The sequence below is a fragment of the Balaenoptera acutorostrata genome, chromosome 13 (assembly GCF_949987535.1).
Source record: "Balaenoptera acutorostrata chromosome 13, mBalAcu1.1, whole genome shotgun sequence".
Taxonomy (NCBI): Eukaryota; Metazoa; Chordata; class Mammalia; order Artiodactyla; family Balaenopteridae; genus Balaenoptera; species Balaenoptera acutorostrata.
In genome coordinates this window covers 81,531,206-81,555,500 of record NC_080076.1, presented here as the reverse complement: position 1 = coordinate 81,555,500, position 24,295 = coordinate 81,531,206, and the positions used below count along the sequence as shown (strand labels likewise).

The following is a 24,295-nucleotide window of genomic DNA, read 5'->3' as shown; positions in this document are numbered from 1 at the left end:
TTTTTTTTTTTTAAACTTTTGGGTTTATTTATTTATTAATTTATTTATTTATGTCTGTGTTGGGTCTTCGTTTCTGTGCGAGGGCTTTCTCTAGTTGCGGCAAGTGGGGGCCACTCTTCATCGCGGTGCATGGGCCTCTCATTATCGCGGCCTCTCTTGTTGCGGAGCACAGGCTCTAGACGTGCAGGCTCAGTAATTGTGGCTCACGGGCCTAGTTGCTCAGCAGCATGTGGGATCTTCCCAGACCAGGGGTTGAACCCGTGTCCCCTGCATTGGCAGGCAGATTCTCAACCACTGCGCCACCAGGGAAGCCCGGAAATTCCTTTTTAAAGTGACCTAATGGGTATAACTTTAGGAACCAGGTAATCACAGGGGCTAATAAACCCTGTCTACTTATCATTGATTTCACCAAAGCCATTGGTTTGGGCTCATTTCAGCAGCCAAGTCAGCCCCCCTCCCAACCTTTGCAAGTCCTGCGTATGTTTATGCTGCTTACATGTCCATTCCTAGGAAAGGAGAATGATGGGCAGGACCCTGCAATGCTGGAAAATTGAATCCACATGAATCTATCAAACGAAAAGGATCTATCAACAGAAAATGCCCCTGAGTCCCCAGTAAAAGTATAGCTGACAGGGTTCAGCGGACATGGATCTTGGCATAGTTGTATTTACCACTGATCAGCCAAAGATGAGCAGCAGTTACGTGTGGCTCTGCAGCAGACGTCAGCACATTTGTCACATGTGTGATGGTGAGTGTTAAATGGCAGACCCAGTGCCGGGCCCCAAGGGCAGGCGCTCGGATTAAAGTGTGAGCCCTGCTCTGACAAAGCCTGCAGTCTGGTCGGGTAGTGGGCACCAAACAAACCCTATACCAGGCTTGAAGTTTCGACAAGAGAGGTAGAGGTGAAATGTTGCTGCGGATGGGTGACTGGAGGTATCAGGGAAGACTTCACAGAGGAGGTGGCATCAGAACTGGTAGCCTTCTGATTTGTAGCACCCTCTCAGTGACAGGGTCTCCGATGCTGAACTGGGTCAAGTGCAGCCAGGTTGAAAGGCAGAGCACGCACCGAAAATCAAACGAGGATGTCATCTGGGGAAGCATATGACGCCAGGCTTGGGCACTTGTGGATTCTGTGACTCGGGGTGAGTGAGTTAACCTCCCTGAACCTCAGGCATGTCATCCATTAAATGCAGATTATAAGTACTGCATGGGGTTGCTAGAAGGATTCAGTGAGATAGTGCAAATGTGATTCTGGAAAGGAGACAGACAGCATCAGGCCCGTGTCAATGATCAGAGCAAAGAAAAGAAATGCAAGAAAGAGAGACCCGTTAGTTAGCCAGCTCATGTGGGCCATGCCCCTTCCCCTCACTCAGCCCTGATTTTCTCATCTGTGACATGAAGGAGCTGGAATTCAAGGGCAACTCCATTTGGAAATGTGCAGATATGTTCTGTCTGGCTGGTACAGGGTTTGCGTTTCAGTTTGGTTTGTTTTGGTTTGGTTTGGTCGTTCTTCTTGTCTTTAGGTCACAGGCCCCCACCATTAAATACTGTTTGTCCCTTGCATACTTTGAGACATTTCAGTTTACAACCCCTGGACTAACTTCCCTCCAAGATTTTTCCCACCTTACATTCTATGCCTCGCCAGAGAAAAACATTCGCCCCATTCTTGTCCATCAGTGGCAGTCGTGATTTCTGCTGACAGCTCCTTAAAAAAAAAAAATAGTTGCTCTGTTAGGATTGAAAACAGATGCCTTTGCAGGGGCAAAGTCTCCATTTCCAGCCTGGGCAATGTTTTCTTTCTCCTCACCTCCGGTTTGCATATTCTGTCACCTACCATCATTAGACCAGCTCTTCTCAAATGGGATCCCCAGAAAACACAGACCTTCTTTTTGGCCATGCAAGATGCTTCTGGAGTCTTGGGCTAAAGGCACCTGAAAGAAATTCCGTAGATTTTCAGGGGTTCCTAAAAAGTGCCTCAGCTTCTGCCAGGAAACTTTGCCCACCAGCATTAAATAATACTCAGGAATTTCTTATTTATTCAAAGCCTGATAGCTAAATTGCTACCATGGGGATTAAAGAAATGAGCCTTTCTGGGACCCGTTTGCAGGTAGAAATGAGGAAGGGAGCTTGTGAACTCAAAAAGTTTGCCCAACTGCAGATAGTATCGAGCACCCAGTGTTTCTCAGCTAAAGGATTCCTTGTCATGAACAAGAGTCAGGGCAGCTGCTTCTTCATCTAACAAGCAAACTCTGAGCTCCTAGCTCTGGGCCAGAACCCATAGGACAGGCTGGGGCAGAAAGAAGTGGAAGACACAGTCCTTACCCTCAAGCAGCTCCTGGCGTCCAAGAAAGGGATCAACTTGCCATGAGTAGAATGCAACGGGCAGGTGGTGTGAGCAATCCATCCTATTTGGTCATTGAAACAGCCATGTGGATCGCGTTGTGCTGTAGTTCATTCCAGGAATTTTAAGCATAAAAATGTAATCAGATAAATCAGAATATGGATAAATCAGAATAGTACTCTATAGCAACTGACATATTTTGGGCAGGTTTTTCTCTTTGATTTTTGAAGCAGTCTCTTCGCTCTGGAATATTCAGTGAGGAAAATGAAAACCAATTATATTCATGTACCAAGATTCAGGTAATGAAAAGAGTCAATAACATCTCTGCGCTACTTTATTAAGTTAAGTCTTAGCCAAAAAGACCTTCATTTGTCATTTCTCCCCTAATATCACGGTGGTCACTGAACTGAAATCCCTTGATTTCTCACAGTGTGTGCTCTTAAAGGATGAGACTGGTTGGATTTTTTGGTTTGATATTTTTATTTTTGTTGATTATTTTTAAACAAACATGCAAAACTACATGCACAAAAATGTTGTTTCTTTAACTGCTGTTTTCAATGCCCAGGGTTTCTTGGGGGTATCTTCTTCAAGACTTGCCTTCAGAAATTATATTTCTTTCTGAATCTCCCTACTGGTGCTATTTCATTGGGCTTTTAAGAGTTCATTTGCTTTTCAGAAACAGCAAGAAGGCATTGGGAGCCACATTTTACGGTTAAAACTGGAGGTTACGTTGAATGAAATCATGTGGCGATTTTGTTTGGAGGAGGGCTCCTTTTAAGAACAATATTGTGTAATCAGACTGGATTTCTTGTCTGGTTCTAAACCGGTATCTAAGTCAAGCAGCCCTCTGCATTTCATCTTGAAAGTCTTATGATGGGAACCAGCCACAAAGCCAAAAATCTTCCCGTTCAAGAACCCCCTGACAGCCTGTTTCTGTGCAGTAGATTGACTTTTCTCTCCTGAGCAGTGGGGATTAGATTTACTACTTCAGTTGCCATTGTGTAAAACACAACCTTAGCTGAATAGTTGGTGAAATTTGCAAGAATCTTAGGTGTAATGATGGTGCTGTGAGTTTTGTTTAGGATATGCATGCTTAAGAATTTAGGGCTGAAGCATTATAATGTCTGCAAACTATTTTCAAATGGTTCAGTGCAAAGATGATAGGTAGATAGATAGATAGATAGAGTCAGAGAGAGATGAGAGATAACAGATGTAAATATATAGGTAGGTGGGTGGTTGGATGGATGGATAGATAGATAGAGTCAAAGAGAGATGATGGATGGATGGATGGATGGATGGAATGATGGATGGGTAGATAGGTACAACAGACAGGGCAGATATGGCAAATGCTAATAACTTGAATATAGTTGGAAGTTTATAGGTGTTATTGCATTATTCTTTTAAATTTTCTGTATTTAAATATTTCAAAATAAAAAGTTGGTTGGCAAGAATAGCTTTAGTTAGACTTTCTTCTGTATTAAAATTTCCCAAGTTTCTTAAGAGAATATTCAGCCTCCCCATCTCTATCCCCCCTCCCCTCACACACATACACACACATGCACACATACACACACACACACACACACACACTCATAAGCGCCTCTTTTCCTGGAAGAAATGATCCAGCAGTTTAGCAGAATGTCACTGTTTTCCATGGCAGCCTTTCTTTACATTTTTCCCTCAGCATTTTAATTAGAGCTGTGAGTCACTGTGCTTTATGAAGGCTGGTGACAATGTCATTTACGGCTGTTTAGCATCCCAGTCGAGCCCTCTTCCACGGTGCTCATTGCATCAGGGGCAGTGAGCAGGCGACAGTTCCCTCTGTCATCAGCAGAGCAGGCTTTAGGCCTCTGGAGGAACTGAGAAATGAGCTTGAGGTTTGTCCCTGGAATATCTTCCAAAGTTGCCTTTTCCACCACTGGCTTTCCAGCCGGGGCACACCTGAATGTGTTTGAGCTCCGAAGGGTGATTCAAAACTGCAGCTTTGGCATCCTTCTTAGTGTCAGCAAGCTTTTCTCCCAGGCACTGGGGTCTGACCTGCCATGACATCAGCTCTTGAACGTATCAGCTGCCTCTGGACGTGAGGGGATGCAGAGGAGGCAGGATTCTGGCCAAGCTGGTTTCGAATCCAACCACTAGCATTCGCCCTGTAACCTTGGGCAAGTTATTTAATCTCTCTTGAAATGTCCTTTTCCTCTTCTGTAAACACGAGTATGACTCCACTTCAGTGGGTTCTTGGAACCATTCAACGCTTGACTCATACTGGGTGCTCTGTACGTTTATTAGTAAGGAGGAGGATGGCCATTAGGATAATTCAGCTTAGACCTGCTATGCCCTTGACCGTAACATCGCTTCTGATATTCCTCATCCCTAGAGCAGTGGGGATGAAGATTTATCAGACAGGGTAACAGGAAACAGAAGGTACCTGCAGCAGTGATACTTTATTCCAAGATAATTTAATAAAGGACATGGTTTTAGGCACCAAGAAGGGAGGGTGAAGTGTCCAGAAACTAGCAACAAAAGGAGTGAGGACCACCCCAGGCCTGATGAAGTGGGGGGAGGGTACAGTGTTACTGAAGCCCTTTGGACCGTGGGATGGGGTGGCAGAGGCGGCGAGGGCGAGGGGTGTCCCAGCAGAAACTGTGCTCACACAGAACTGCAGACCTCTCCAGACCACAGCGCTAAGACGGGAGGGGGCAGCCTCTCTCTCCTCCATCTGTCTCATCTTGCTTGTGCCTCACATTGGAGGCCTCCAATCAAAAGCCAGAGGGCAAGGAACCTATTGATAACCGTAGAGGTCAGCCTCCTCCTGGAGCCCAGATAAGTTTGGAGAAGGATGGAGAACAGATCCGGGGACAAAGGATGGAGAACAACCAGCACAGACAAGGAAAAGAGGAAGAGCTTGCTGATAATCGTCGGTAAAACCAAGCTCAATTCATTAGCTCTGAACAGAAAGATGCTTCTCCGATCTGGGTTGTGCTGGAGTGTCTTCAGTTTTCTGTAGGATCCTCATGAAATCCTCAAAATGAATCAGGCGTTTGCTTTCATTTCAAACATTGAAATATATCCCTAGGTACTTTGAGGAAATGGAACTGGGCATTAGAAAATCAAATGAACAGTGCCAGGGCACTGAGACTTTACCAGCAAATTGTAGGGTAGAGTTCTGGGTCAATAAAGCATCCCGTCTATTGAGGAGACTTGTTGAATAAGCTGCTGAAATAGGTTCAGTGTTCAGTCAACAAGTAACTGGTTTAGTGTCTGTTGAACTTTCATTCTGTGTTGTTCTGAGCACATGTCTGGGGGCAGTGGGCAGCTGTGTCACATCAGCCAGGTGTGCATATTGTGAAAATGGGAGAAGTTCATGAATACCAAGCAAGGCATTCTAGTGGTGGTACCCCAGGGACCCTGAGTTTTTTTGCACCTTCAAGGACTGTAGTAGATTAAACACAGAGGAACTTTCTTGGTGAAAGCAATGTGCTGTTGTTGAAAGAGTCCTGGGGTGGGAGCTGGAAGTGTCAGGTTGCTCCAGCAAAGATACTAACCCTGGCCAGTATTCTTCACACATTTGTTGAGGATCAGGTACTATGTTAAGTGCTGCAGTCACATAAGCACAGATCTTCCAAAACGTGATAGATACTCCACTGGTGGTACCCATTTTTTTATTGAGGTAAAATTTATGTAACATAAAATTCATCGTTTTAAAATATACAATTCAGTGGCAGTTAGTATATTCACAGTATTTTACAACCATCACCTGTATCTAGTTCCAAAACATTTCATCATCCCAATAGGAAACCCTGTACCCATTAAGAATTGAAAACAATTGTTCAAACAAAGCTTGAACACACATGTTCAAAGCAGCATTGTTCACAGTAGTCAAAAGGTGGAAGCTACCCAAATGTCCATCAACGGGTGAATGGATAAACAAAATGTGGTCCATGCATACAATGGAATATTATTCAACTGTAAAAAGGAATGAAGTACTGATACCTGCGACCACACAGATGAACCTTGAAAACATTGTGCTAAGTGAAAGAAGCTAGACACAAAAGGCCACCTATTGTAGGCTTCCATTTATATGAAATGCCTGGAACAGGCAAATCCATAGAGACAGAAAGCAGATAGGTAGTTGCCAGGCACTGAAGAGAGGGGGCAAAAGAGAGATACCGCTTCACTGGTACCCAGTTTTTTAAACTTTTTATTTGGAAGTAATTTTAGACTTGTAGAAAAGTTGCAAAATAGTACAATGATTTTCTTTATTATCCCTTATCCAGCATCCCCTAATGTTATCATCATTCATAGCCATAATGCAGTTATCAAGAGCAGGAAATTGACAATGGAATAAGATTATTAACTAAACAACAGACGTTATTTGAATTTCACCACTTTTTCCACTAATGACCTTTTTCTGTTCCAGGGCCTTATCCAGGATTCCATGCCACTTTTAGTGCATTATTTCTCTTTACTCTTCTCTGATCTGTGACAGTTTGTGAATCTCTCCTTGCCTGTCATGCATTTGAGACTGGAAAAGATTACTGGTCAGTTACTTTCTCGAATGTCCCTAAATTGGAGTTTGTTCAGTGTTTTCTCATGATTGGAGCAGAGCAGTATCCATTTTTCAAATTTTCTCATTAAATATTTGTTTTGGTAATAGAAAAGTGTAGCTGGCACCTTCGTACCATGATTTCATGGATGTTCTTCCTTTGGATGAAGCCATAGTATGTACTTAAGGGAAAAATGAGTCAACTTTAAGGAAAAATAGTAAATAAATAATTGCACAGTATGAGACAGAGGTAAGGCACAAAGATATGAAGGTGGCAAGACCAGTTGGCAAAACATGATATTATTTCATGGAATCGTCACAAGAGCCCTGAAAAGTAGATACTATTAATATTTGCCATGTTCCATATGAAGAAATAGAGGTGCAGAGATGCTAAATGTCATGCCCAAAGCCACAGTCAATCACTGGCAGAGTCAGGATTTGAACCCAGGACCTACAATCTTAACCATGACATTCCCCCATAAGCCTTTCTTCCCACCTCTGTGATGCCAGCTAAGATGCTGTTCACGGTGACATCATTCTCTTTTTTTCTGTGATTTTATTTCAGGGGGAAATTTGCAGAGCTCTGTCCAGTAAGGCTGAATCAGGTGGGGTAAGGCTGAATCAGGTGGGAATGTGTCACTCAGTGCCGAGGAAGGGATGCCTTCTAGGGGCTTAGCAGGTGTACTGGAACAACAGGAGATAAAGACCCAGCCAGCTCAGGTAACCCAGGTGGAGTCACTAAGGAAAACATATAGGATCTGGACTGTGTATTCCCTCCAATTGGAGGAAGGAGGCTGGTTTCCACTCAGATCTTGTTGGAATGAGTAGGCACAGACTGGCTTGACATTAAAAGAAAAAGCTCCATTTAGAGAAAAAGGTGTCACTCCAGGAAGGGTTTTTGTAAAAATACCAGGTTAAGAGAAGAAGCAGATATGGAGCTAAGGATGACTGTTGTGTGAAGCGCTGCACCATTCTCAGTAGCTTTAACCCGAGGAAATGAAGACAGGGTAAGCATCAGCCAGAGGGCAAAGGCTGGGACAGATGCAGAGAGCTCTCAGGAAGGTGGGCATCCCATCAAACACCTGGACCAACTGGGAGCACCCGTGACAGGACCCAAATCACCGAGCACATCTGCCCCTTCATTGAGCAGCTTCTAAATGTGACCTTCCTTGTTTCTCTTTAAAACTCACTATCTAGCAGGGTCCCACAGTCAAATAAATACCTACAGGGTCCTGGCAAGAAACAAATGAGTGAGGGGGCTGCATGGGGGCTGGGGGGACTGGAGAGCTCATGCCCTACGTAAAGGGGGCATCACCTCTCATTCCAGCTGTTTGCTGACATTGAGGAATGCAGACCATGTATGAATGCACCTTCCAATAACCCAAGAAAGCCAGAAATTTGTCTTTCATGTGAAACTTACAGTCATCTGTATGCCTGTGGGCTGTTGTTTGTAAAATCTGACCAGAGCCTTTTTGAAGCAAGTGATATCCTGGCTCTGAAGCAGACAGTTTTGTGCAGAACAGTTTATAGTTGGGTGGAAATTGAAATTTCGTTTGAAATTGCCATTTTTGTAGGTCACAGAATGGTTCAATATCTGCAGTTGTACATGGTTCAACCTAATATTACCACACTCCCTAGACTGAAGTGTTCTGGTTGAAGCTTCATTCGACTGCAAAAATGTAACACAGGCATTTAGCAGCAAACCGGACCAGTGTTTCTTAAACTGTAATGTACATACCAATCACTCGGAGGTCTTCTTAAAAATGCAGATTCTGATTTGTAGGTCTGGGGTGGAGACTGAGACTCTGCATTTCTAACCAGCTCTTAGGTGATGTCTGTGGTCCATGACCACACCTTACATAGCAAGGCATTAGACCATGGCCATCATTGGTGATTTTACAAGCTCCACTGAGATCCCCCCTCTTCAGCTCTCCTTTTCCTAAATCCAAGTGCTGTTACCCAAATATGTGAAGTCTCATTTATTTCATCTTTCATTTGTAGTGGGCTATTTATCACTTCTCTGCAGCAGGTAAGAAGTGAACCAATCCCAGCCCTGCCTTTCTTCCTGGCAACCACCAGCTGGAATGGCCCTCTAGATATGGCATGGGCTCTCCAGTTCCCCACCGTCTCCACCAGTCCCTCTCACCTCCCGCCTGGGCTACTTCATTCAATAGCTGTAGACTTTGAGATTGAGACTTTGACATACTGAGCACCTACTATGTGCCCAGCAGTTTGCTGTGCATTGAGGGTCCAACAGTAAACCAGGGAACTGTGATCTCTGTCTTCAAGGTGCGTACATTCTCATAGTTCATTAGAATAATCCTTTTTGAGAACAAAGTTGTTACTCGATAAAAGCTGAGTAAATGAAGGAGTTGTAGCAGGGGTCTCTAATATGATAGTCTTAAGTTTTATTTTATTTAAAAAATTACATTATCACTTATGGCTGCCTTTAATCAACACTAAATAAACTAGCTTTTTATCCTAATTATGAAATTGATCTATAATATTTACCTTGACAAGCAACTAGTATGGGGTCTGTGGACCCCTACAGGTCTCTGGGATATCTGAAAATCCTAGAATTATATGCACATCTTTTATGACAATTTGCCCCTAACCCCCACCTATCGGGGTATCCTCAGACTCCCTTGTTATCAGTCCTGAAGAGGTGAATAGTAATTGGGGATGGTTCACCAGGAGGGGATGGATGAGGAGAAAGTTGACTCCTTGGGCTTATTTTGAATAATCAAGAAACAGTATAGCCAGACAGAAAGGGCATGTACCAAGAAGGCTGCAGCTGACATCCTGAGATTAGCACTGCTGTTGAAAACAAGTCCCTGAGAAACTTTCTTAATTTCACAGGGAAGGCAAGGAAAATGAGCATGTAACCTGAGTTTGAGAAGAAATCATGCAACAGACCTGAATCCTAGTTCTGACTCTAAGAACTTTTGGCAAGTCCTTCCCCATCTATGAGCCTCAAACTCCTCATTTGTAAAATTAAGGTTAATGCAGTAACTTCTACTCTTATTGCTTATTGGGTCAAGGAGTGCTTAGAAAATCATATTAATGCTATGGACCCCCTCCCCGTATAAATTCACATATGCACTAATTGTGTGCACTGAAAGTTTTGCACAGAATTCCAGGATTTTCAGGGATTCCTGAGCCCTGTAGGGGGCCCATAGACTCCATATTATGAATCATTGGAATAGAAAACTCCTAGAGTCCCTTTCAACTTCCAATTACTAAAATTATAGCTGGTGATCAGGCCAGCTGAAATAAAAATACACAGTAGTACCTGGAAAGTGATAAAAGCAAAGACTTTGAGCTGTCGTTATTTGTAGGTGAAGTGATTGCTTAAAAACTCTGAAACTGAACATTCTTGTGGCTAAAAAAGAGTTTTATATTTTTTTTAAAGCAAAGATTTTGGGGTCCCACACACTTGGTTTGAATCCCCGCCATTGACACTAGCTGGATAAACTTCTATGACTTAATTAACATCTTTGAGCCTCAGTTTCAACACCTATAAAATGGGAATAATAATATCATGTCCTTCATATGGTTGTTGCAAGAATGAAATTAGATAGTTCAATAAAGTTCTTACATATACAAATGTTCAAAATATTAGGTTGAACTCTAGGAAAGTGGAGAATTTGATCATTTACAAAACTGCTAATTCCATATATTTCAACCTAATTAATAAAAATTTAATAAAAGATATTGCTTTGATAGCTGTTCATTTATTCAGTAAATATTTTTTCTGTGTTTACTAGGTAGTAACATATTCTAAGAAGAGAGTCAATTACATCTTTCAATTCAAAGCAGACCTATGCTACCTTAGAGTTAAGTGACCAGCAGATGTATACCAAGCTCATACCTCCTTTGGTGAATTGTTTTCCCTCCTGTCCTTGACCCTTGGCCCTATGTCCATGCTAATATAGGGTAACTGCAAATGCATGTAGCCAATCTGAGAGTCTTGATCTTTTACTTAAGTTTAAACCATTTACATTTATTGTTATTACTGATGTATCCGACATATGTGAATTATTCCTGCTATTGTAAGTTTGTGTTTTCTACTTAATGTATTCTCCCTTTGCTGAAATTCATTTTTAATTGATTAAAGCCTCTGTGGATGCTGTGATCTATTTACAAGGAACTTTTGAGTTAAGGGAGCAGATATTATCACTCCTCCCTTAAAATAATCATTCTTACTTCTTCCTTCCATGAACATCTTTTGCCATCCTCTTGACCCAGCTTCCCTGCACCAGAGGCACCCAAGGATGCCAGGCATGAGGAGAAACTTGGTTGAGTTTCCATTACCAGTGAGCTGCTATTTGGAAGATACTGTTCTTGATGTCCTCCTAAAAATAAAGACTCAACATTACCATTGCAGTTGACATTTACAGTTTACAAAGCACTCTTTCCAGCATCCGTCTTATTTAATCTTCACAAAAACCTTGGAAGCAGTTGTTATTACCTTTTCAATTTCACAAAATGAAATTGAGATTCAAAATATTAAAAATGACTTGCCCCAGATCAAATACCCAGTAAATGGCACAGCTGGGGAAATGAGCCAAGTCAAGTCTATTTGCTGTAATCCCCCTTAATTCTCAGAATTAAGGAAGTAATGGCATCAGGAAATGTTGACTCTTGAAATATACTAAACTAAATTATTTATTACTACTCAAGAAGGACAATTCTATCAAATGAGTTTCATTCATTCTTATCCTTTCTTTCATCCCATCATGTTCTATCTGCTTGTAGAAGCCAGAGCTGGAAAGTCCTTCTCGACACTTCCTTCTTTCTAACCCCAGACATCAGTCACCAAATTTTGTTGACTCAACCTCCTAAATATCTCTTAAATCTACCCACTTTCCTCCTTCCTCCCTTTCACTACCCTAATCCTAACCACCATCATCTCTCATCTCTGGCCTGCAGCAGCCTCCTAACTGAGCTGCCCATAGCCAGCCTTGCTTTTCCATCCATTTTCCATCCAGCATCTTAATAAAATCTAAATCTAACCACAGAACTTCTTTTGTCAAATCCCTCTGGTGTTTGCCATCGCTATAAGAATAAAGTCCAAAATCTTTAACTTGACTCTCAAGAAAACTTCATGATCTAGCTCCTGAAGATCTCTCCAGCTTTCTAAGGTGTTGACTTTCTTCTCCAACCACAGTGGACTTTGTCCAGTGCCTCAAACCTGCTCCCTTCCACCTCTAGTGCCTTCTCTCGTCTACCCCTTGCACCCCTTCATCTGGCCAACTCTGTATCCTAACTCTTCTTCCAGGAAGCCTTCCTTGACCACCACCACTCAGACTATGTTAAGTGTCCTGTCCATGCTCCCATTAGCACCCTGTGTTTCCACTTTGTTCTACTCACTATACTTGTCACTAATATCTCTCTCTACTCCCTGCTTCACCCCTGGCTTGGGAGATCTGAGGGTAGGAATGCTGTCTGTCTTGTCTATTCTTACATTCCCAGTGTGAAGCTCCTTGCCGACCCAGCTGGGAGCTATGTAAGGGTTAATGAATGAATAGGTGATGTGAATGGAAAAAAAAAGGAAAGAAGAGAGGAAGGGAAGGAGAGAAAAGGGGAAAGAAAAAGAAAGTAAAAGAGGGTAAGTTTTATCGGGGGTGGAAAATATGTGTCATCTTCTTGTAATGACTCTTAAGAACTGTTTCAGAGACCACTGGTAATATGTTTCCTTTTTATAGTAATGAGGCCACCCTCTTGGTCATGATTATGTTCACATATCTGGGCTGAAATACTTCATTTTCCTCGAGGTGTCATCTAAAAATAATAGAAGCACCATGCACTTTACATAGATTATCCCATCAAATGTTTTCCCATTCACTTATCCCATGTAACTTATTGCTTCTACTTGACAGATGAGGAGTCTGAGGCTAATAAATGGTAGAGGAGGGTCACAAACCCTTGTCTTTCCAGCTTCAATGCACATGCCTTCAACCCCTACATGACACTTAAGGTGATGCGGTGTGTCTGTCAAGAGTGGGGGCAAAGGTACATCTGTGAGGATTTTTGTGCCACTGAGGGGGGTCCATGGATGGAAAGAATTTAAGAACCTTCACCCCAAACCCTGGAATTTTCTGTCTGTGGGATGGATATAGTGCTGTACAGCCAGCTGAACTAGTTCATAGAAATGAGCTTTGCAAAATGAAGATGAAATGAAGTTTTCATAATTCCCCGGATCTATTCCAATATAGGGTTGACAGCCCTGTAGCTCTCTCCTGCTGATGGACTGGACCAGTAATACCCACACCCCACCCTAGTGGTATTGACTCATCACCAACTTCCAGAGTCTGAGTTTCTGGGTGCTTCTCTTGAGTACGTTCCAACACATCAAATTCTGTTCTTTCAGTATTCTGAGGAGGAACCGGTGACAGGCTTCCATTCCATTGGAAAGCAGGACTAATCTGCATGTCCACAGCTCTTACCTGGTCCTTCTGCACAAAGTACTTAAAGCAACATATGTCCATTGGACACTACAGACGGCCAGTAGAGTAATGGCTGCTTGCGTTTTAATTATCAGTAACAGGAGTGGGGAAAGGATCCATTTATTGAGCACTTACCATTGCGTATGGTGCATAGTAAGAACTCAGAAAATACTAATTATTATCTCATTCCATCCTCACACACACACCCTGAGGAGATGCTATTATCATTCCCATTTTATAGATGCAAAAACTATGACTCAGAGACGCTAAGTGACTTGACCACCATCACAAAGCCACATGGAGAAGCTAGGGTTCAAATACAACATAGTCTGACTTCAAAGACCTTGTTCTTTTTTTAAAGGTGATACAAAAACATAGTACAAAATAAATGAACAATATAGAAGAATATGTAATAAAAGTGAGCTTCCTCCTCCAGCCCCACCCATAGCCTCCCAGTCCCCTTTCCCAGAAGCAACTTCTGTTACCAATATCTTGGGTGTTTTTCCAGAGATATTCAGTGGCTCTCCAAGCTTCCATGGAAGTATAATCAAATACATACAATGGGTATGCAAATGTATTTATATATTGGTGTTCTCCACCTTGCTTTTTAAATTTAACAATGTGTCTTAAAAGGTCATTCCCCATTGGTCCTTCTAGATCTAATCCCCCCCCCGCCATAGTTTATGTAGCAGTTCTCTATTAATGGATACTCAGATTTTCTCAATCTCTTGATATTCTGAACAACCTGCAAGGAAGAGGTGTGTGTGTGTGTGTGTGTGTGTGTGTGTGTGTGTGTATAAGAATGTTTCTTCCAGTTTATCTGTAAGGGAAAGTCCTACAAATTGAATTGCCAGGTCAAAGGTCTGTGTATTTTCAATTTTGGTGTGGATATTGTCAAACTGCCATTCAAAGAGGCTGTACAAAGCAGCGACAGAGAGAGTGGGGATTTCACAAAGCCTCACATCAGGGTGTGCTGTCAAACGCTAAACAGTCCGTCATTCTCACTCTCCTGACTCTGAGGCCCCTTCCTGCCCCTGAGGTGTGGGCATTATTAGATCTGGAAAGATCACGGACAAACTGTAGCCATGAAACTGGCGGAATTATGTGGCTGGGGAGACCCCCTGGCACCAGGGTGCCCGTGTCTCTGGGATCCCTAAGACACAGAACGCCATCTTAACCCCCTGGCTTAGAGAGGTTGGCGGGTTTGTAGCTCTGACTTGCTGGAGTGGGAGAAAGCACATCAGTTTGATTCCCAGGTGGCGCTCTCTCTGGGGAAAGACTGCAAATTAGCAGTTCGGGAGATGTAAGGAAGTTGGTTGTTTTGCTGTGTTTTGTTGTTTGGTTTTTTTTAAAGAGCACAGTTGGGTTATGGTTTTGGTCTTTTGTTTTTATTGGGGGTGGTGATATTTTGGTTTTAAGACATGGAGGGCTTGGGATTTGTTTTTAAATGAGATTGGAGGGAGATGGGAAACAGGGTCGTGACTCCATTAGAGATTTTGTGGGTGTTCGAACTGAAAACAGCCAGGAGTTCTTCACAGGCTGGATGTTGTTTTCTTTAATATTTAGTGGTAATACACATTAAAATGGTAATACCTGTGATTTTAAAATAATAATTTAAATGATATTCAAATAGAAAAAAAAGGTAGTGCAAAGTCTGTCTCCGTCCTACTACTAATGTCTAATATTTCTCCTAGGATGCAGCCAGTGATACCCGTTCCTTCCAGAATATTCTCTACATTTACATGTGCAGAATGTATGCATTTGCACCTTTCTTTTTTCACCTAATGATATACCTTGGAGCTCATTTCCTACCTGTAAATAGAGATCTGCATCATTTTTTAAATGAAACATTCATTGCACAGACGGGTTAGATTTCAAATGACATTCGGACAGCAAGATGTTGGGTCCTGGACTATTAGCCTAGGTGACCCCCTACTATGACCTCTCTCTTCACATGGTTTGAGATGGGTCTTCTCTCTCCCCCACTCCTACCCCCATCACACCTAATATTCCCAGTGGTCAACCTCAAAAAGTGGCGAGATGTTTGCTCACCGTCTGTGTCACTTTTCTGGCTTCTTTAGAAAGCAGGAGTATCTTCTGCCTGCCCAGATTATTAGTAGATGCTCGAGGGGACCTCAGGGACAGTGGGGCGGCAGGGAGGAACTCTGGTCCAGGAGCCACGAGAGTCAGACTCTAGACCTCCACTGCCCAACGGCAATGCAGTGTGAGCACGTGTGTGATTTTTAACTGTATAGTAGTTGCATTTAAAAGCATCAAAAGCAACAGGTGAAATTAATTGTCATAATTGTGCTTAATCCAGTATACCGAAAACATGATCCTTTCAACATGTAGTCAATATTGGAAATTATTGAGATATCTGACATTCTTTTTTTCCTCCTAGTCTTTGAGACCCCATGTAGATTTCACTCTTTTTAAAATTTACTTATTTATTTATTTATTTATTTTTGGCTGTGTTGGGTGTTCGTTGCTGTGTGTGGGCTTTCTCTAGTTGCGGCGAGCGGGGGCTACTCTTCGTTGCAGTGTGTGGGCTTCTCATTGTGTTGGCTTCTCTTGTTGTAGAGCACGGGCTCTAGGCGTGCGGGCTTCAGTAGTTGTGGTATGCGGGCTCAGTAGTTGTGGCTCACGGGCTCTAGAGCGCAGGCTCAGTAGTTGTGGCGCATGGGCTTAGTTGCTCCACGGCATGTGGGATCTTCCCGGACCAGGGCTCAAAGCCATGTCCCCTGCACTGGCAGGCGGATTCTTAACCACTGCACCACCAGGGAAGTCGAGATTTCACTCTTATGTCACATCTCAAGGAACCAGTCACAATTCAGGGGTTCCATGGCCACATGTGGCTAATGGCTGCCCTCTTGGACAGACAGCTCTAGACACCCCCAGCTCTGGCTGATCCATGTTGAATGAACACCCTCCCCCTCGCTTCTCCAGGCCTCTGTTTCCTTATTTTTGAGTAGGGGAGCTGGGCAATCTTTTGGATTTTAATGGCTTCTCATCATCCTAACATGGGCCGACTTTCAGTGCTAAGAATGAAAAGCCATGGGCAAGCCAGGACAAGCGGTTCTCCCTATTGTAGCTTAATGTCCACATCTGTAAAATGGGGATGATTGAACATGATGAGTCAGGCTGAGGATGACAAGTATGGCAGCTGATGAGGATGTGTTTTGGGGGAGGCATCATCTTAGGGGATTGTCTTTAGGATTAGGATCAACCCCGGTGAGTGCCCAGCACCCACTCGGTTAGAGCCAGGGCTGCCCTCTAGTTTACTTCTCTGAACCTCAGTCACCTTGTCCTTCTGTAAAGTGGGGATAAAAATGACACGTGCTTTACAGAGTCGCTGTCAGGATGAAATAAGACACCCGTGCAGAGGGCTCAGCGCTGTGCTTAGCACACAGTAAACTCTCCATCACTAGAAACTGCTACAGTTACCATCCCTCCAGATGCAGACACGGGCCCAGGATGGGGAGTGGCGTACCCAAGGTCACACAGCAAGACGGTAGTAGCAGACGCTGGTCTATTTTGGCTCCCTCCTCTTCCCTGGCAGGCATCCCCAAAAGTCAGCCGTGAATTTCTTTGCAGCAAGGTAAATGAAATACATACACCTGAAACCACTGAACTACTCCAGTGAGGCCTGGGTCCAAGTATTGTTTCCATGGTATGTGCTGTGACGTGCACATGCATGTGATGTGTTTAAAATCGCGGCTCCAAAGGTCTGAGCTAGGTTGGTGGGATACCCAGCACCCATCTTCCTGTATCCAGTGCCTTGTACCATGAGTGGCGTGAGATTCCTCTGTGTGCTTTCAAGCACAGGGCCCCCTTCTAGATGGCACATGACGTACATCTGGAGAGGCTGTGACGGAGGAGAACGTGCACTGAATTAATAGCCAGGAAGCCCGAATCACTATATATTATGTAACAATAACAGGAAGCCGTTTCTTCTGAGCATTTGCTCTGTGAATTTACTGAAACCCTTGCACTTACTATTTTATTTAATCCTCCCAGTTACCCAGGGAGGGAGGAATTACTTGACCCATTTTACAGATAAGGAAGCTGAGGTTCAGAGAAAATAAAGAACTCACCCAGAAACACACAGATAGAGCCAGAAAGGACCTTAAAAATCTCCCCTGTGGCAGAAGGGGGGACAACCATCCCAGGCGGGCCAGGATTGAGGAGGATCCTGGATACTTGCCATTCGCAAAGCAGGGCAAGAGGGTCTCCTTCTAACAGCTTAGTGTATTCTTTGGGGATATCGAACCTGATCACGGTCAGCATGAGGATGAAAATATGGCAGATGAAGATGTGTTTGGGGTCGGGGGAAGAGGGATAGTGTTGAGGGATTATTATTAAGATTAGGATTTTGCCCCTGGTGAAGGTTCAGAAGCCACTTGCTTAGACAGAGAGCTTGTTCAGCCCCACCCTGTCTCTCAGCAGACGCTGAATATCACTGCCTCTCCTAAGCCCTGCCTCTTTCCAGTTCCTTCCAAAGATCAAGCTGTCTTTCTAGGGCCACAGTCTGAGAAACAGCACTTCAATTTCCCAAGCACCAGCCAACAGCCTCCCCTGATTTAGAAAGCAGCTGAGAAAGAGAGAGGGAAACCTGGGCGTGGCCAGGGAGGTTTGTGGGTTGCTTTATTTCTTTTTTCTTTTTTTTTTTAAATTAATTAATTTATTTTTGGCCACATTGGGTCTTCGTTGCTGCACGCGGGCTTTCTCTAGTTGCGACGAGCAGGGGCTACTCTTCGTTGCGGTGTGTGGGCTTCTCATTGTGGTGGCTTCTCTTGTTGTGGAGCACGGGCTCTAAGTGCACGGGCTTCAGTAGTTGTGGCACGCGGGCTCAGTTGTTGTGGCTCGCGGGATCTAGAGTGCAGGCTCAGTAGTTGTGGCTTGTGGGCTCAGTAGTTGTGGCTCGTGGGCTCTAGAGTGCAGGCTCAGTAGTTGTGGTGCATGGGCTTAGTTGCTCCGCAGCGTGTGGGATCTTCCCGGACCAGGGCTCGAACCCGTGTCCCCTACATTGGCAGGCGGATTCTTAACCACTGCACCACCAGGGAAGTCCCTATTTCTTTTTTCTTAAGCCAAGTCCTGGCTCTGTCCTTTGGTAAGTTCTGGCCCAAGCCAGTGTGGGGAAGAAGAGAACTGGGCGGCCCCGCCTCCCCAAGAGCTCACCTTCAAGTCCCTTCTTAAATTAAAGAACGGAGCCCAAATGCCAAACTTGGACACTCAGGAGAGATCTGGAGGTCCCAGCTGTCTCTGCCTGCAACTAAACAATGAGCATCCTGGGTTTGGTACCCAGAAAAATGGGGCTCCGGGAGAGTTAAGGAAGCAACAGCCGGGGCGGGGGCTGGGGTCCAGGTAGGGAGGTGGACCAGTCCTCCCCAGTGAGGAATGACATAGCGGTTCTGGATGGTTTTCTCTGCAAACCAGAACCCCGGCAGCAAGATGCTGAAAGACACTCCGCCTGTCAACACATGGGCCGCACACGCTCACACACACAGCAGAGAAATGACACAGCACGAGGGCGATGCATGAATACACAGAGAGAAACACACACACACGGCGACACCAGATGGAGAAGGCAGCACGGGCTGGGTCTGGGTGTTCATGATCCCCTCACCCACAGAGAGGGGCTGGCGGAGTTGCATAACGCAAGCTGCAAAAGGGAGAGGTTGAACTTGCTAACCACCACCCACCTTGAGGGGGATCCAGGAGGTAGTGCCTCCTTCTCAGGGTGTCATCTGCACCCACCCCCCGCTCTCAGAGGCAGCAGGAGTTTATCAGCTGCCCCAGCCCTGGGGTGACCCTGGGAAGTCGCTAAAAGGGAAACAAGGGAGTGTCACTTTGTTAGTAGTGGCAGATGGGGGCTCCCTCCTTGTGCAAAGGAATTCTGAGGATGCTGGCAGCAAGGGCTGCCAGGGTAGAGAGGAGACTGAGGCTTGGGCTGAGGGATAGGAAAAGAGATGGAGGGATTCTCTTCCACCCCTACCCCCCGACCCCACCCACAAACCACAGATCACCTGCCCCCCCCAGACACGTAAGACACACTTCCACAGCTGCCCGCTGTGCACGTGCCACAGGTGCACACACCTCACCTGGGCCACAGCACCTCCAGCTGGCCTCCCTATGGGCCTTTGGTATCCCATTTATTTCTCTGAGCCTGGGGGAGCTGGTGGGAGTTGCAAAAATCACTAGATTATAAACTTTTTTAAACTAGAGTATAAACTTAAAAGCTCAGGCTCAAGAGTGGAGCAGATCTGAGTTCAAATCCTCCCTTCACCATCATTCTCCACATGACCTTGGACAAGTCACTGAACCTGCCCAAGTTTCAGTCTTCTCGTCGGTTGAAGGGTTACCGTGAAAATCAAAGGAGAAAAAAAATTAAGAATGTACGTGCTCAGCAAGTGCCCACTGTCTTTAGTCTTTGGGGCTCTTTCTTCTTCATTCCACAAATATTCGTTGAGCACCAGCTGTGTGTTTATCTAACAGTCCATGCTTCCTAATGTTTCTCCGTTAGGGTTTCAGACAGTCTGTGGTACACAAATGCTCTCCAGAGTTTGGTGTGGACCCATGTCTTTGGTATTTATTATACCAATTTTGGCTTATCATGGTATGGAATGTGGCCAAGTCTGTCCTTTTGAACCTGGATTGTCGATAATTACAAAAATGGTCATAAAGTCCAGTTGACATCCCTCATCGGAGGTTCCATGGAAGGTGAAGGTGACGTCATTCCCTGTCCCGTGGGTTTGTTGTGGGCGGGCTTTGGGAGTAGCCAGAATGGAGAGCCCAGTGATCTTTGTCGGCCGAGCTCCTGACCTGAGGATGGAAAACGGTGCAAAACTCAGAGAGCCAAAGGCTGCGTGACAGGTTGGAGTGGTGACTTCTTGTGGTGAGAAAGAGATAAGAGAGGTCTTCTGGTTCTTGCCATTTGATTTCTGGGGCTGACCGTCAGTGGTTTCCCCCAAGGAGCCCCTCGGTCTCATAGTGCTTTGATCCTGAGGGTGAAACCAGGCAATATGCAGCTACCTGCAAAGTACGCCCCTCGAGGAAGAAGGATTTCATTTCTCGGTTGGCTTCAGGACTCCAGAGCATGTTATGGCTAGACTTCTCAGTTGGCTGCGTTTCCCATGTTAGTTTTGAAGGTGGTGTTGGACACTCCACATCCATCTCTCTTTTTTAATTCTTTTCTTCCCCCCCCCCCCCTTTTTCCTTCTCTTGACCTCAGGAGGCCCCAGATTGGATCTGCGTCTAACGGGATGGCGATGCCCCGGGGATAGTCCCCGCTAGCATGCGTCACCTCTAGACACATCCACCAGACACGTTTGCTCCCCGGTCTGCCTGACCTGTTGCTTAGGGACACGTCCCACTGCTTCCCCTGACGTCTGCCTGATCAACCATCACTTCCTTAGAGAATAAGGAAGGAGGCAGACACAGGAAATCATGCCACCGACGGCCCAACGACAATGAGTGAGTGACGCTGAGTTGACGTCAAAGGCAGAGAAGACCAAGACCAAGAGCAGCTCCCTCTCCAGACTCCCCTTGGCCCCTGCAGCGCCAGCCCCCGGCTCCTCCTCTCGTCACAGCCAGAAGCCTGGCTGCTCCCGGCGAAATCGCCTCGGCTTGACACATTTTGAGGTCTTCCGACCCTTGGACACTAGACACCATGGAGAATCACATGTTCAGCGTTACGCAGATCCAACCCAATGTCATTTCTGTCCGCCTCTTCAAACGCAAAGTGGGGGGCCTGGGGTTCCTGGTGAAGGAGAGGGTGAGCAAGCCACCTGTGATCATCTCCGACCTGATTCGAGGGGGCGCCGCGGAGCAGAGCGGCCTCATCCAGGCTGGGGACATCATTCTCGCCGTCAACGGCCAGCCCTTGGTGGACCTGAGCTATGACAGCGCCCTGGAGGTGCTCAGAGGTATTGCCTCCGAGACCCACGTGGTCCTCATTCTGAGGGGTCCCGAGGGCTTCACCACGCACCTGGAGACCACTTTCACTGGGGACGGGACCCCCAAGACCATCCGGGTGACACGGCCCCTGGGTCCCCCAACCACAGCCGTCGATCTGTCCCACCAGTCATCAGCCAGCAAAGAGCAGACCCTGGCAGTGGACGGGGCCACAGGTCCTGGCAATGGGCCGCAGCACGTACCAGACCAGGGGCAGGAAGCTGGCTCGCTCTCCCACACCAATGGCCTGGCTCCCAGGCCCCCAAGCCAGGACCCTGCCAAGAAAAGTTCTGGGGAGAACAATAAACTGCTCAAAGAGATAGAGCCTGTGCTGAATCTTCTCACCAGTGGGGGCAAAGGGATCAACGGAGGGGGACCTGCCAAAGCGGAGACAAAGGACGCAGAAATCCAGGTGAACAGGTAAGCTCCACAGGGGCATGTGTGTGCACGTGTGTTGTACGCGAGCATGTGTTGCGACTGTCTCACAGCCCGGAAGCTAACCTGAGTGTCTCAGTCTTCTGCACACGTACGTCCACTCAACCACACTTGCCTCTTGCCCTGAAAATTGCTGTTGCAGGAATGCAGTGGGCGTAATGTCTAGCACGTATCTCTTGCCATGAACCCAGAGTTCATAATCCTGGTAGCTGAGGTCCTGTCTTCCAGCAACCCCACAAGGTGGGGATTTCTGCAATCCACATTTCACGAGTGGGAAGACAGAGGGTCAGAGAGGAGGGGCCTTTCCCGAGGTCACCCGGTGATGACAGGCACATGTACATGGCAGGCTTGGGCGTGGGTGGATGCCGAGGCTCTGGGGAGAGAGAGGCAGCGCCGAGAGCTGAGAGCTGGGTAACCCTCAGCCCAAGCTAGCTCTCTCCTGGTGATGGCTGGTCCAGGGCAAGGAAGCTTTGAAAAGGAGGAAATGGAGGCAAAGTAGAGAATTGGCCCTGACGCCCCCAAAACACTGGAATTGCTCAGGTCATATGGGAGCCAAGGCTAGCACTTGAAGAGCTGGGTACCAGCCCCTCTGTATTTGCCAGATTGGCATTTTCTGAATCTCTGGGGAAGGAGAGCTGGCAAAACAGTGGGTGATTCTAGCTCCTTCTCTGGCGAGGAGTCAGCAGCTGGACCAGGTGGTCGGGAACTAGTCAGGAGAGAGAGAACAGTTTCTCTCCGCCTTCTTCCACTCCCATCTAAGGTCTAGCCCTGACCCTTCAGCCCGCAGTGTTACTAGGCAGACCCTTCTTATTTACACAGGGAGGCTCAGGTCTGAGCCCCCCAGAAATCCAGGCCGAGATTTCCCAGCCCCCTCCTCAAGGACCCCTGAGTGTCCCAAGAGCATTTAGAGGTCACCAGGAAGTCCCCCGGGGGCCTGGATTAAAGTAGCTCCCCAAGCCCCTGAATGTATTCGTTTAACAAATGTTCGTTGAGGACCTACTGTGTGCCACGCTGTTCTGGCACTGGGCTAGAGCAATGAATACACAAGTCCTCTGACCTTGAGAGTGAATGAAATTGACAAACCGCCTGACCTTTGGGAGCTTACAGTACCGTGGGGAAGATGAAGATGTAAACTACGTAGACTGTTCGTCATACGTGCCAAGTAGATAAATAGAGCGGGGAAGGGGTTAGGAAGTGTTGGGGAGGGTGACATTTCAGATCAGAAGCTGGTGGGTCTCACTAGGAAGGCAACATGGGAGGACCCAGAGGAAGGGGGAGAGGGAGGCTCGCAGCTTCATGGGGGAGGGGCGTTCCAGGCAGAGGGAGTGGCAGGTGCCAAGGTCCTGCGGTCAGGTGTGCCTGACACATTTGAGGAACTGCATGGGATCCGGTCCTCCTTCCTGGTGGGGCGACCCCAAACTGCCCATTGGTGGGCCTCTCAGTCCGTGGAGCCCACCCCGGCCACCATTGCATCCTGGGGCTTTTCCAGCATCTGACACCAGGGCAAAAACTGAACCAATGCCAGCAAGACCCCAAGTAGGAAGGTGGAGGCTCTGTCAGAAGGCTTGGGCAGAGGGGAGACAATGGGCATCTGCTGCCCGCCCAGCCCCTGCCCTCGCAGCCACCCCTTCTCACTCCTGTGAGTTCCCTGCACACACCCTGGAGCCTGCCCGACACCTTGGGTCCTGTCTCCACGAGAGACAGCGAGTCTTGGGCCCAAAACACAGGCCATGGTGTGGGCAGAGTTGGGGGCCCCCAGTGCCCTGCTGTCCATTTCCAGAGCTGGGGGCCAGGATCAGTCCTCGAGGTTCTCCTGGTGGCAGGGACCTGGTGCCTGATTCTCCCTCAGCTAGGGAGGTCCCCCAGGCTAGAATCCAGCGCTCAAAGCAGCCACCTCCCAGGGGTCCCTACAGCAACACACCCAGTGGAGATGACATGTTGAGCCTTGAGATAGCTTCTGGGCAGCCAGCAGGCCCCCCAGGTCTCACTCCGTGGACTTAAATTCTAAGGCAGCTGTATAGTCCAGAATCAATCACTGGCCTTGTTTTCCAGGAGGCATTGGAAGTGTCCGTCCTCAGAGGCTCCTGGGCTCGGCCTTCCCCTCCTAATCCTATACCTGCCCCCCATCCTCAGCACCACCTCTCCCAGGAGGAGCAGCAAGGCAGTGAATGGGGCCATCTCACCATGCGGGGCAGCTGAACCCCTGTACTAATGTCCCATGTACTTGGTTCTGATTCTCAGCTGGGCACAGGGTGGGCGTGAGGTGTGAGCCTCCCCCGGGGGCTCTATTTCAGTCCCACCCTGGCCTGAATCACCAGGTATGATGTGGAGAAGTCCCTCGTTTCACTAGGAGCTGGGCCCTCCATCCAAGGAGCCAATGTGACTCCCGCTCCCAGCTGACAGTCCGGGGACAGGATTGTCGGCTGGAGGAGGCCGGAGACAGGACACCAGACTGAGATGAGATCGTCGAGTGTAACGAACTTTAATGGGAGCCCTCTTTATAGCCAGGCCCCAAGGGGCTTCTCCAAACACCATCTCAGGGAAGCAGCCTTGTGTCCCCAAGAATGAGGGAGG

The 24,295-nt window shown here is 46.6% G+C and overlaps 1 protein-coding gene across 1 annotated transcript in view; it reads left to right on the top strand.

The window, feature by feature from the left end:
* The first annotated feature begins 21,002 nt into the window (after positions 1–21,002).
* NOS1 (nitric oxide synthase 1) overlaps positions 21,003–24,295 on the top strand; it is an 87,453-nt gene continuing 84,160 nt past the window's right edge. The window contains 1 exon segment of the mRNA XM_057526211.1: positions 21,003–21,706. Coding sequence (XP_057382194.1) covers positions 21,003–21,706 — 704 coding nt within the window.